This window comes from Euwallacea fornicatus, chromosome 17 (assembly GCF_040115645.1).
Source record: "Euwallacea fornicatus isolate EFF26 chromosome 17, ASM4011564v1, whole genome shotgun sequence".
NCBI classification, from domain to species: domain Eukaryota; kingdom Metazoa; phylum Arthropoda; class Insecta; order Coleoptera; family Curculionidae; genus Euwallacea; species Euwallacea fornicatus.
In genome coordinates this window covers 3893550-3907153 of record NC_089557.1, presented here as the reverse complement: position 1 = coordinate 3907153, position 13604 = coordinate 3893550, and the positions used below count along the sequence as shown (strand labels likewise).

The following is a 13604-nucleotide window of genomic DNA, read 5'->3' as shown; positions in this document are numbered from 1 at the left end:
ACTATTGAAACTTGGATAAAAATGTTTCAAATTAATTTTTTTAAAAGTGCTTAGAACGATTTAATTAAAGTTTCCTTGGTTTAATAAGAACATTACGATATTATACCACATTTTTTGTCGTTTCCGAAAATAATTGTCCTTTTTTTGTTTTATCAATTATAGGGCAACCAGTTTTAAAGTTCTCAACTTAAAGTATTCTTTCTAAAGAGAGTAGGCTGTCTCTATCCCCTACCTACTACAATTAAAATAATTATTTTCTTATAAAACTATAATATTTTGCCAATAAAACTATCGAAAATGCTATGGAAAGCGACATCAATTTCAATCTAATTTAACTCATAAAAACTCCTGAAACCTATAATATGACTTGACTGCTTAAATATGCCAATGGCTAGTTATAATTTTAAGTATGCCTTAGGAATGGCTTGTGAATTGAATCTAGTCTATTCAACTTCCCTCAGGAATTCATCAGTGTTAAACACTTAATAAATTTATTAACACTTCTTTTTTACACTGATCATGCAAAATTGTAAATAAACTGATATGAATCACGTAAATCACATTAAACCAGAAAAATAGCTGTTCTCTAGTCTGGACTTATCATATCTATCTTTTATCTTTTCATCTTAACGTTCTTCTTGACACTTAGGTGACTACACAACAAGAATTTTTGTTCGGTTATTTGGCTATTTACCTATGAATAGGCAGATTATGCAATAGGTAAACTCCACAGAAAATCTCACTTAAAAGTAGAGACTATTTAGAATAAATGCCAAGTTAAGAAAATTAAGTAAAACACTTTCGTAAACATCAACCAATTGTGAATGTGGGTCAAAAGGGCCATATAACAGTAATTCGAAAATAAGCTGCAAAATAAAGTACCTACTCAAAAATACTCTAGGATCCAAAACTAGGTCAGATTTGCATTCTTAAATTATTATTTAATTAAAGAAATTTATAATAATCCGGCTTACGTGCACCATAAAATTGACGAGCCAGCGATACGTGTGGGTTATTTAAGTGGCGACTCTATCAGATCTTTAACTCTATAATAAGAGCTCTTTCTAGTGCGGTTTAGGCTCGTTTTAGAGAAGCAAGTGATTTGTTGCGAAGAAAATTGATCATTTGCCGGAGTATGGAGCTGTTCAAGACTTGTGTGTTATTCTTGAGTTTGTTAATGTTCGTGTTCATTCATGCTTTGCCAGTAGCGGATGTTGATCCGGTAAGAATCTATTTTCAACTAAATTAGCTATTAGGTTTCCTAGAGGGTAAATGTTGATTAGAGATTTAAATATATTTGATTACCGTATCGTACATTCCATATTTTGTATAATAATTTGTACTATTAAGATTAAAATCAATTTAAATTAATTAAGAAACAAGTTAATTGAATTAGACTGCATAATAAAAGATGATTCATGTTGAGTGGAATAAACCTGATTGTAACTTTTAAAAGTATTCACAGACAGTTTTGTATTCGTCTGTTAAGCATGTTGGAAACTAGTCCTTTGGCTTTTTTTTAACTTGAGCGCGATCTCCATTTTTTCTGTTCTGAAAATTGCTCAAACTCTGTTTTATGGGTTCTAGGTGCTCACTGCCATGCTTCAGGTACCACAGTGGCACTGCATGAGATATCGTAAACTGGAGTTGGTTAGAAGGTGTCGAAGTTACAAAAACAGTTTGAGAGCGCGAAGACACTAATTTCTATCCTTTTTTCGAGTTACTTATGCTCTTATTTATTCTATATTTATATTATTTTATATTAGCCGTTTATGTAGTTCTTTACTCCCTAATTATGTATTTTTGTAATAATAAATTATAGTGACATATTGTCTGGTATCTGAAACGTAACGGAAGTTCCTTCTTCTGGTCTATTCATACAAATGAATCAAATAATTATAATTTTCCTTTTTTATTTATAAGGATTTATAACAAAAACTATTTTATACAAATATCTATAAGTACAAGAAATAAGGACAAAATAATTATGTGACAGAATTACCATTTTTTTCACGGTTAAAAATTTTTCGTACAGGGTGTGTTTTAGTACAGAGCAGGGGCTTTTTTACTATAAAATCAGTGCTGGTTTATTTGTTACCCTGTATTAAAGTTCCGTATAGACATCCCTCCCAAATAAGTCTATCGTTATCCTGCATTTGAGAAAAAAAAGTTTCGTCGACTAAAACAATCAACTAATCTGTTCGAGGGACATACTAAACGCGACTTTTGTAATAAAATATAACGTTCATATGTTCAAGTCTTTGTTACAATAAATCTTCAAAAAATTTCTATTCGAACTACGCTAAATCATTCTTTACAGAGGACACGATTAATATATTTACATCGATCTAGAACAGTCTTGCAAAAATTCTTTTTCTTGAATCTCTACCTCTTTAATAACGTGAAAGAAAATTAACCTTAAGTTAGATTTTTTTCAGAAACAACGGCAAAAACTTGGATGTTTGCAGTGGAAGTACATTGTGGCTGCACGTCGAAAACGTCGCGTCTAAAACATATTTATATTTGGCACTTGTTCGAGACTTCGACTTGGAAGATCTTTCTTTTCAAAAGTTCCGAAGAATTTGCCGATCTTTCACTTATTCAGATTTTTTCCTATCTAATGAGTGAAACTACACAAATATCTATAAAATACACTTATCTCGAGTACATGGCTTCTACCATAAATTATAAAAAAAAACACATAGTGAAAAGGAAAGTTTAACCATGTACCATGGGCACTAGAGACTGGATTTTAAAAAGAAATCTCAGATTGACTAGAGATATTTGGTTAATAAATATTTCGTCTCTAGCGTTCCAAATTTCACAGATTTTTAATACACTTTTACAGTATATACAGTACAGAAAATAAACTGATTATTACTTATCAGTATTTTGATCTCACGCCGCTACCTATTATTTAAGAATATCGTATATTCATACTGAACAACAAATTATTAAAAATACACAACAATAACAACGGAAATAGATATGCTTGACACGGATAACTGCGAGAGGGAAAGATGAATGTCCAGGTTGAAGCGAAAAGCAAATTTCAGTTAAATCAAATAATTTTCTGTAATTTAAATTGAACAAGAGCGAGTAAACTAGACGGCACCAGGCCACATTTACATTAAATTCTACTGCTTTTTAAGTTTGTGAGATATTAATTTCGTTTATTGAAATGTAGTTTTTGAAAAAACACATTTTTGAAATAACAACCCACTTCTATTATTTCGACAACAAATCCACTATTAAAAATGCCTTCCTGGAATATTCAAAAATCGAAATTACTGTAACCTCCAACTCTGCATCAAACGAATCCTTTCAGTAATAAAGAAATTCAATGACGGACCAAAGTAACCATGAAAATAAAGTAAATAAGTATAAAAACAATAATTAAAAAATATTCTCTTCTGCACATAGACCAATACCAAGGCATGAGCAAAAATCAGTATTCTCTTATAGCAATAATAACAATAAAATTAAAAACTTAACAAGGTTATTTTGAACCGTCATGCAAATAGATCATTTGGTCAACAACTGAGCCTATAGAAAACAATACGCTTATTAAACAATAAAGTAGCAACCATCGTTTCCTCTTCCCTGCTATTGGCTACTGGTTTCCCTCTGTATTCTATCAAGGATAAAGGGAACACCTAAGGGACTGGGTCCCTACGTTATATTGGGTACGATACAATGAGTAAACGGAATGTTTACTTTACATTAGCAACTCTGTTCCTAGTAACTTGAGCAGATAACTGAAAGCATTAAAATATGGCAATCTACAAAAGGGTGGGGAAACTAAAACGTAGACACTATCAAATCAGGTCTCAAGTAGTCGAAAACTCTGGTCCCATAAGCCGCTATAAAATAATTGAGCAACGCTACGAGCTCCCAAATTAAAAGAATTTACAACACCCTGAACAGAGTTGCTGATGGTTTCCCTTTAGCGGTTTCTCCCCGAGCCAGTTACCAAAATTGTGTCTCTGATACAGAGAAACTAATCGCATTAGGGCACTCAGTTATCCCTATAACATGAAACACATAAACACCATTTTTATCTTTGCTTCACCTGACCTTACCTGCGACAAGAGTGCCCTCTCCAGCCCTATACCGAAATCTCGTAGTTCATATCATAAACGCTTGTGCGATCCGGTGTGGGCGGTCGTTGCGCCATCGGGTGTGTAGAGCACTGGGAGGTTTGTGAAGACATCTCTACATTGTCAGACATTTCTAATGCTCTAAAAATCGAAAAATCCTGTATTCTGTAATAAGCAGAAAACTGTTAATGTCTCACCTGACAAAGGACATTGGCCTACGCCTATTGTCCGCTACCGTGGGCGCATTAACTGCTATTTTCCTATGAATCTGAGGGCTGGGGGGCGGATAAACCGGAACTCCACCCCTCATCGCAGGGTGATAAGTTCGCGTAGTGGGGGGAGGGGCATACATTTGTTGCTGTGTAGGACTAGTCGGATTCGACCGATAGAAGTCTGGCTGCTGCGCTAGACTAGGATAACCTAACCCAAAAGGAACTCCACTCTCAAAGTAATAACTCTCTTCCATCACTTACCTGAAGGAGATGTGTCTTTCCACATATAAACTCCTCTCTGAGGCGAATTCGCCAATTCTCTGATGTTATCCACGGTGTTGTTCGATCGGGGGTAGCTAAGCTGTTGCTCTTGCCTCACTAATTCGCCCTCAGACATGAACCGCCTTTGTGGACTGCCCCCATACTGCATATGGCTAGGGGGTTGAACTCCGCGCATGCCCGGTCCTGTCTCCGGTGGCTGGAACTCGTAATAAGAGCCCCCCGATTGGTTTGGCGCGTAGACTACGCCTATAAAGTCGGGCCGGCGCGGCTGCGTCGGCGTACTCGGATTGGATCTGCGAAATGCACAAGCCACTACAGGAATGCGTTCGAAAATGTTTAACGTTTTAAAATGTTTTTTAGTAGTTTGCACGAGATATGATGGGTAGACAGTAGACGATTGGTTAGAGAAACTTTTCGAACGCTTTAAAATTGTTCTAGCGGGCGGGGGAGGAGGAGGGATGGGCGGTTCGGAAACAAGCGGGCAGGCAGTCGGTCAGGTCCACCTGTAAAAGGACAGAGAGTGAGAGAGAGGTGATGAAGTGCAAGTGACACAATGAGATGGATGTTGTTGGTGATGCGGAGGTCTGATGATGAGCCAGCTCCTTGACATGACAACAATGGATAGTTTTGACCCTTAACAATGACAATCAGAAATTATGCCTGGTGCTTTTTCTACCCAACTTAGATTTATCTACAAGTGATAAGGGCCTTTAGAACCTTTCAGTAATATTGTAAATAATGTACATTTAGGTGACAGTAAAAGGTCAGTACTTACCTGTAGAAAAGAATTAATGTGTTTATCACTCAAAATTGCACAAAACTACCGTGACTTTTCCACTAAAACACTAAAAATGACGATAACTATGTGTTTCCCAATTACCAAAAGTTCTAAAGACATGTTGTTAGGAACAACTAATGTTTATAGATCAAAGTTAGTACTACAATTATAACATGCATTGATGCCATGCAAAAATAAGGAAAACAAGAAAAATAAAATGCTCAAAAATAGTGCCTTTTATTGCTATAAGATAACCTGTACAAAAAAATATTGCTTTAGTGTTTGATCTAATATATACAAGTGCCCTAAATATTATGTACAAGAGAAATTGTCTAAACAAGTACCCTACTGAGATACTTTTAAGCGTCCTATTTAACCTTATATCTATGTTTTTATATTCTCCAATTATTAGGTGCTGATTTAAGAATGGTAGTTGTAGTGATCACAAATTAAATATGTTGAATCGGATTAATTATCTAACTGTCAATATTTGTAAATTTGAAAATATTGAAAGAAGTAAAGAGGATTTAAATGTTTTGATCAACATGCCACGGATTTATGCCAAATTTTTCAAATAAAGAATTCTTGATCATATTTAAGTACTGCGTTTCTTAGAGAAAAATGGTCACACGATAAGTACGAAAATAACCGATATCTAAAATAGTATTCAAAACGCTTTGTCAAAACTCTTAAATAAATTATATTTTTACCTTAACCCTTGGACCTATTTCGTCCAAAAAAATTTAAATCGACAAAAAATAAAACCCTATAAAACGAAAAACGGAATCGTAAAACTAGCTATAAAATGTATATATCACACAATATATCTATAAACTGACGTAAAAACAAAAAATAAATAAATTAAAATATCACTCAATCACCGGCCCTTACCTTCTCACAGGACTAGACATTGCCAAGGGAGTAGGCACCCCCAGAGCTTTAATTCTTTGTTGCATCGTCGGCGACGCCCTTTGTGGACCTGAACAGAATAAAATATCGATCAACTTCGGTGATAATAAAGCGCAACCTAAATTGAAATCAGGGTTCAAAAAGACTATGAATTCCAAGAAGACAAGAAAACCTTGAAACAAATCAGTCAAGCCTAACCTAAATTATCAGGAGTCCCACCTCGCCCGCTCTCCATTGCTCTGGGTCTGGGATGCGGGCTACCTCTTGGATAATGTCCCGCAGGTCGCAAAATCGGGGGTCGTCCAGGCGACTCATCCCCGTTCTGGCTCATCATAGGATTGCCCATCGACGAGTACTGGACGCTTATGGGCGCGTTCATGGAGCTTGGCGGCAAGAAGAAATTGCTCTTGGACCCGTGACGTTGCAAGGGAGGGGTCGGTTCGCAGTCTTGGGACTGCGATGCCGACGGCTCCATGTCCAAGTCCATTGCATCCCTGCCGGGAGACATCTGCAACAGTTGATTTATGAGAAATTTCGTTTTACTCCAAAGGATTTATAAAAGTTTTACTTTTCAAAGAATAGTTTAATAGAAAATGGAATATCGTTTTGTTCACTTAAAATTAATCGATATATATATATATATATATATATATATATATATATATATGTGTGTGCGAAAATTAATTGGTTCATATATAACTCCGAAAAAAAAGTGAAATTTCATGAACTATAATATACAACTAACAAAGACCCACCTTGTTATATGCATGAGAATTAATATTCCTCACACCATTGCTGTTATCCATATATGTCTTCACCTGACTCTCGTTAGTGATGGTTGCAATAGGCCCGTGTGGGCAGTGTTTTCGCTTGCTGTTGTACTTGTAAGGTTTAATTAAACTGAAAGGGAACATGAGCACTGTTCCAAACCCAAAAATGTCTCTCTTACCTAGGAAATTGAGGCCCGAAGTGCGTATAACAACAATTGCTCAAGCAGCCTCTGGAAAACGGATTGTAACCGCCCTTAAACTTGCCGGTTACCTGTTCGTTGGTGGTCCTACCCCGAGCCACCAGGACCATGTGGAACCCCGTCAATCCGAAAATAGGAATCGCCAGAAGAGCTACTATGATTATCAATACCATACTGTGATTTATTGAGTTAAGGAACAAAAGCTTTTGTCATGGTTTTAAAATAGAATGAGTGGGTGAAGAAAAAAGGATACGCTACAATACATTCCGTAGTGGTGAGATTCTGACGATGCTGGAGGACGAATACAAGACTTAAGCCGAATATGCTAATCATATGCACGCTAAGTGTTATCAGGAAGAAAAAGAAGAACCTATAGTTACGTCTCCCGATGCAGTTATTGACCCACGGACAGTGGTGATCGAAGGTCTGGAAAAGGCCAAACAATCTGAAATATCTGTATATGGTGGTACAAAATGCAATGTGATACAATCATTATTATGTATAAAATGATCGGTTAAAAAGGCAAAATGCTCATTTTATATGGCTACTACTTTGCGTATATTTAACGTATTTTGTGTATTTAATGATTTCCAAGATGTGTAGTATTAGAGTTTGGCAAATTCTAGTAGAGGAGCTTCTATGGTAGTAGAATTATCAGAAAACGTAGAGGATTGATTTTGCGATATCGCATTGATTTCTACCATCTTGTAAATTTTTGTGTTAACTTTCATAGAATATTGTAAAATAATTTGCAACTATTTGCGCTGTTAGCAAAACTTCAAAACCTATTTTTTCCAGAACCTTGATAGTGCCATATTTAATTCTGAACTTTAACAATTTTTTAATACTTGTAAATTGTAACAATTTACATAAACTATTACCAAAGTTATTACCGTTATTCATTTCTAATCAACCATTCACGATAATACAATTAAAACAGAAACTCCCTAAAACACTATAAGTAGCGTCTTCGTGCAGATAAGAATGAATCTAGTATGACGGTTAAATTATTAAATTAGACAATCGCTAATTAATACTAACACGTTCAAGCAAATTATATTTATAATCTGCAGAAAGACCAGAAAAAGGTAATTAAGTGCAATCGAGTAGATCTCTGAAGTGTTTGTTTATCAAATCAGGGATTTGTCCTATTTCATTCCGGAAATAACGCTTTAAACATGTTTCACAAGTGTCCTAATTTTCGAGTAGTTTTGTGAAATATTGTCCTCTTCACATTGGAATTATTTATAGAACACCAAACGCCTGTATTTTACGTTAATTTGCACATAACAACGGCTTTGGTTTTATTTCAAGACTACATTATTTATAACTGTTCTGGGCAATTAGGGAAGCGCTTAAAGACGGCCAGATCTATTTTTAACGAAAATAAAGGAAATGGGCTCCAAAACAAGAACTCTAGTTGAACGCTCCAGCGTATTCTTTATCAATTTTATATCATAAAAATGTATGGAAAAAATATATAATTCCTCACCTCTATACAATGGTTACACACACTACAATGGGAACATCTGGGCGGCCTGTAAAATTTGCAAGTGACACACCACTTCATTCGCACAGTGATTCCATTGATGTCCGCATTTTTATACAGTGGCGCCCGGAAGTCATCATCTCTGTCTTCGTCAGGAGGGGCTGAAACATCCTATTATCAAAAAAACTCCCATGAGGAATTGGAAAGTTACCTGGGGGAATGATTCCTGGATCCATAAAAGTGGCCAATGTGAAATTGGCCAAAACGAAGAATGTTAATACTGCTTGGCATGCTGGAATCCATGGATAGGTGGGAAGATAGTATTGGGCTCTAGAAAAGAAACTGAGATGAGTTATTGGTTTAATAGTACACATAGTGATTAAACTCGGCCTCACTAGTTTAATCACCCAGTTAAGGCAATATAGGTAATTTTTAACAATTATCTAAAGTGAGGCATTGTGAAGAGTAAATTTGGGTCTGTAACTAATTAATTATTGTTAAGCTATGTTAATGGTGTCAAGTTAAGGAAATACCTACGTTTTTCTGTGTGTAAGTAGATTTTAATACCTAGGATTTTTAAAAAGTACTTTACTTTGCATAACGCTAACACTATAATCTGGTCAAGGTTAATGATTCTTATCAATCAGGATGTCAGTATGTAAATAACATTATTAGTCATAATTATTTGAGCAAAGTAGTGTAACAAACACATCTAATAGAACAAGTGCATTCAAAATTAACTCTTCATGTTAGGATAATATGCACTCATGCTTTTTTGTGATGCAAATTGGATGAATTTAGATTGATCTGAAACTATCTGGATCATTTGATACATTAATTATACTCAGAGGAAGAAAATTTCATGCACCACATACTACATATTTGTGACATTTTTAAAAATTTTGGCTCAGACACATTGACAATAATTTAGTTCTGACAACATTTCTGTCAGCAACTTTTCATTTATACTGAGAAATGACTAATTTTCAGCAAATCATATCAATTTCATATTGAATAGGTGTGGGCTCAAATAAGTGTATGTATCCATCAAAACATAGATTTTGGCTCAATCAAAAACTAGATTTTTATTTAAACTTAGAACAATAAACTGCAAGTCACAATATTAGAATATAAAGGAAGCTTTTTGGTATCAATATGCTTAGACTCTAAATTGATTGATACTGAAACTAGATTTAGATACCAGCTTAATAAGGAATATGTATGTCTTAATATATTTTATATTTTTATCTAAAAATATTAATCTAAATATGTATAAACTAAACACATGGTAATATCAGATGATTCAAAAGGTATCTAGCAAAATTAAGTGTTATTACCAGTCTTATTAATCAATAAATCATTAAACAGAGATTAAACCTTGAAGAATTCCATCTTTGCTGTAAATTATTTCTCCCACTTCAACCTCAAGTAGGTAGGTACTGAGCAGTTGGCTTATGTACGCACAGTTTTCTACTTATAGTAAACTTCTTGACAAATTACTTATTTCTGAAAGTTTATGAAACTGAAAATTAAAATATATGGATGGAACTACTAACAAAACTTGAAATGATGAATGAATACTTAGGGACCTACTAATATTTGACTACTTAAAATAGAAACCATATTTAGAGGAAATTTCATAAAATTTTGTAACAGAACGACTGTTGACCCAAAAAATTAAACATATGAAGTAAAACCAGGAGACCAGTGAAATTTGAAACCAAATCAGGGTTTAGGGAAACACCTTGTTATGACACCATTAGGTCAACAATCTTATAAATAAACTAATGGTATTTAATGGTTCTCTGGCGTATTTTGGCACTGTATTTGTAGCCAAAACCACCGGTGTAAATAGAGAATGGCAAACATCAACATTTCGTTGCACAAAACGTAAACAGCAGTCAAAAATAACTCACGGGTAGTAAAAGAACAAAGTGGTGGCTACAATGAGCAACGTCCATGCAAATGTGGCCGGAATGTATCTGGTTTTAGCGTCGCACTTGGACATGATGTCCGATTTGGAGCAACCGTCTCAAAGTTTCATTAAAAGTCGGTAATTTGGTATCGAGCGGGTCAACATGGCTCAGATGGGAGGAAAACACCATTCACGACAGTTGCAAATCGTAAAATTCTTCCCGTTCCCGAAGTCCGGGTCCGATGGACGATGAACTGTGACTTCTGTGACTTTGACGTGCGCGCATGTGCATAATCCGAAAACGTCATTGCATTGTCACTTATCCATAATCATTTGACTTGTAGAGGAGTGAAGTAGAAAATGAAAACAATATGCATAGAAAATTTTTTAATTTTTCCTTCCTGATTTTTTCTTTTATATAGAGTTGTAGATTAGGCTTATAGCAAGCACTACTCATGACGCACAAATAGCAGAAGCAAGATGTTTCTGGTCCTAGGCCAAACCAGATTTGTACTGTTTTAAGCGTTTTGACCTTGTCAGTATTAATCAGGTGTTTGCTGTCAATCCGAACTAACCTCAAATTTGTTGGAAATAAACATAAACATAATACGATTATTCTATGACGATTTAAACCCTTTTCATAAACGTTTTTCTATTTCTCAGTAATACCGTTAGTTTAAAATCTATTTAGTGTTCACACATCATATACTGTGATGGAGTACCTAATAGCTAACGTGGAGCACTTTAAATTTGATATAGAAGTAGCCCTAGATGAACAGTATGGGGCCCTGCCACTTCCCTTTTCCGGAATGGATAGTAAGTACAGCATAGTTATTTCATTATTTAAACGAGCTATTAATTATGTGAAATGAGGCAAGGAATTGAAATGTTATTTGTCCAGTACTAGTTTCATTCAAAGGAAAACATCTTTGAATTTTCAGTAAAATCAGTCCCTGAAATTATACATTAAAGTACTGCTTTTCAACAAGGAATATTGCTTTTCTGAAACATACCCATGAGAAAACCTCATGTGATAGTCAAAGAATTTGTTATTCATTTGAAAGGAGTCACTGTTATTTATGGTCCATGTATGATAACTCTAAGTTTACTGTTAAAACCTGTAAAACTTAACAACTGCACTGTAATAGTTAACAATGTGAACTTAGCTAAATTGCTACAGCTGTGTTTTCGCTGAATATTCTTTGCTAACCAGTTCAATTACTATTAATTTAGCCCCAATGAAAATGAGACTATATTGCTTTTGTTCAAATTGAAAGATTTGTGACCATTTTTAAATTCAGTATTAATATCTTCTGATTCCCATTTTAATGTAAATTATTATCAACATTATTATAGTTCTCAGAACATAAGCTAACCATTACAGAATCCACTGCTGCGGTATGTCAGTTTCACTCCTCAAAAAACGGCTGTGCTAATGGCGCTAACTGTCCCTTCAGACATGTTAAAGGCGATAGGACTATTGTCTGTAAACATTGGCTTCGAGGACTTTGTAAGAAAGGTAAATCATTGTAATATGAGTAAAAAGTATTGAAGATATTCTATAAACCATTGAATGAATATATTCGTGTAATTGTTAACATTCTTTTGCTAAAAAAACTAGTTAACTGTACTCTGCTTTTTTACCAATGTTTTTATAATGTACAAAAACAAGATGTTTGCTTTTCATAGGGGACCAATGTGAATTTTTGCATGAATATGACATGACAAAAATGCCTGAGTGCTATTTTTACTCGAGGTTTAATGCATGTCACAACAAAGAGTGTCCTTTTCTGCACATTGACCCTGAAAGTAAAATCAAGGATTGCCCTTGGTATGATAGAGGGTTCTGCAGGCACGGCCCACATTGCAGGCATAGGTAGACTAAGCAGCACTCATCTTACAAACCCCTACTAAAGCATAACACTTACAGACATGTTCGAAGAGTACTCTGTACGAATTTCCTCTCAGGTTTTTGCCCTGAGGGTCCCAAATGCAAATATATGCATCCACGATTCGAATTACCGGCTCCTCCAGACCAAAAACAACAAGACAAGAACAAACCTCCTGTTATCATTTGCCATTTTTGCGGTGAACACGGACACAAAGCCCTCCATTGCAATAAAATGTCGGAGCACCACCGACATAAGGAAATGCAAGCGATGTTGAACGCAGACGATGGTAAAAAGGAGATTTTCGGTCAAAGACCGCAGTTGAAGAAGCTCGAAGATGTTACATGTTATAAGTGCGGTTCTAAGGGACATTATGCCAACAAATGCCCGAAGGGGCATTTGGCTTTCTTGTCTCAAAAAGCCAATCAACTCAAGAATGAACAACTTGCTGCGCAAAAGGCGATGCAGCAAACACAGAAAGAAAAAGACCTGGAACAGAACCCTTCATAATTATGCTGCATAGGTTAATAAGATTAATTTGAAGTTTAAAAATCTTTGTAATATTGTATGAATGAAAGAACGAAATGTGAATAAACTTGGAATGAGCGATATATGGTATTTTTATTAATTCTTGCTCACTTTTCATGTAGTTTTAAGTCAATTTAATGGTCTTTTAAGTGTGCTCTCAACTCTTCAAGAACAGTTGCATTAGACGTGTCTATATATTAGCCTCTACTTAAATATTTTATTTTATAAAAAAGTCGGTAGGGTATAATACAGGGTAATTTAAAGTTTTGGTACGAAGGATTTAAAGACGTATTTCTGAGGGAAAAATATTATTTTCCTAAAAACGTAGGTCCGCAAATGCGTAGTTTTCGATATACAGAAGGTTAAAGTATTGTGATAAAAATTCGTAGTAGGGTACGACTGCTTAGTTTGACGATCTTACGCGTTTTCTATCGATTTTTTTAATAGTTTGAATTAGTTGAAAATTAGTACGTTTCCCCTGGTTTTTAGTTTTAATAGATATTTTTTTTGTTTCAATAATTTTTTGTTGTTT

The 13604-nt window shown here is 34.9% G+C and overlaps 2 protein-coding genes across 2 annotated transcripts; one reads left to right on the top strand and one right to left on the bottom strand.

The window, feature by feature from the left end:
• Positions 1–1896: 1896 nt before the first annotated feature.
• Zdhhc8 (zinc finger DHHC-type containing 8) lies at positions 1897–10929 on the bottom strand. The gene is made up of 12 exons (XM_066292482.1): positions 10657–10929; positions 8952–9070; positions 8744–8901; positions 7505–7677; positions 7231–7425; positions 7037–7181; positions 6480–6789; positions 6264–6351; positions 4574–4887; positions 4298–4520; positions 4083–4241; positions 1897–4028 (listed from the first exon to the last, which is right to left on the bottom strand). Exons 1-11 carry the CDS (start codon positions 10746–10748, stop codon positions 4109–4111), a joined length of 1950 nt encoding a protein of 649 aa, XP_066148579.1. The 5' UTR covers positions 10749–10929; the 3' UTR covers positions 1897–4028; positions 4083–4108.
• A 54-nt stretch (positions 10930–10983) lies between these two features.
• Positions 10984–13155, top strand: LOC136344750 (cleavage and polyadenylation specificity factor subunit 4-like). The gene is made up of 4 exons (XM_066292483.1): positions 10984–11471; positions 12040–12174; positions 12345–12531; positions 12586–13155. Exons 1-4 carry the CDS (start codon positions 11369–11371, stop codon positions 13052–13054), a joined length of 894 nt encoding a protein of 297 aa, XP_066148580.1. The 5' UTR covers positions 10984–11368; the 3' UTR covers positions 13055–13155.
• Positions 13156–13604: the final 449 nt, after the last annotated feature.

What these genes read in the sequence shown, in the direction of transcription:
- Zdhhc8 (XM_066292482.1), bottom strand. Translation starts at nt 10,748, where the DNA reads ATGTCCAAGTGCGACGCTAAAACCAGATACATTCCGGCCACATTTGCA. An exon ending in TGTGTAACCATTGTATAGAG is followed by an intron (nt 7,678 to 8,743) that starts GTGAGGAATTAT and finishes GGCCTTTTCCAG; the next exon opens with ACCTTCGATCACCACTGTCC. An exon ending in ATGTCTAGTCCTGTGAGAAG is followed by an intron (nt 4,888 to 6,263) that starts GTAAGGGCCGGT and finishes TGCATTTCGCAG; the next exon opens with ATCCAATCCGAGTACGCCGA.
- LOC136344750 (XM_066292483.1), top strand. Translation starts at nt 11,369, where the DNA reads ATGGAGTACCTAATAGCTAACGTGGAGCACTTTAAATTTGATATAGAA. An exon ending in TCGAGGACTTTGTAAGAAAG is followed by an intron (nt 12,175 to 12,344) that starts GTAAATCATTGT and finishes TGCTTTTCATAG; the next exon opens with GGGACCAATGTGAATTTTTG. An exon ending in GGCCCACATTGCAGGCATAG is followed by an intron (nt 12,532 to 12,585) that starts GTAGACTAAGCA and finishes TAACACTTACAG; the next exon opens with ACATGTTCGAAGAGTACTCT.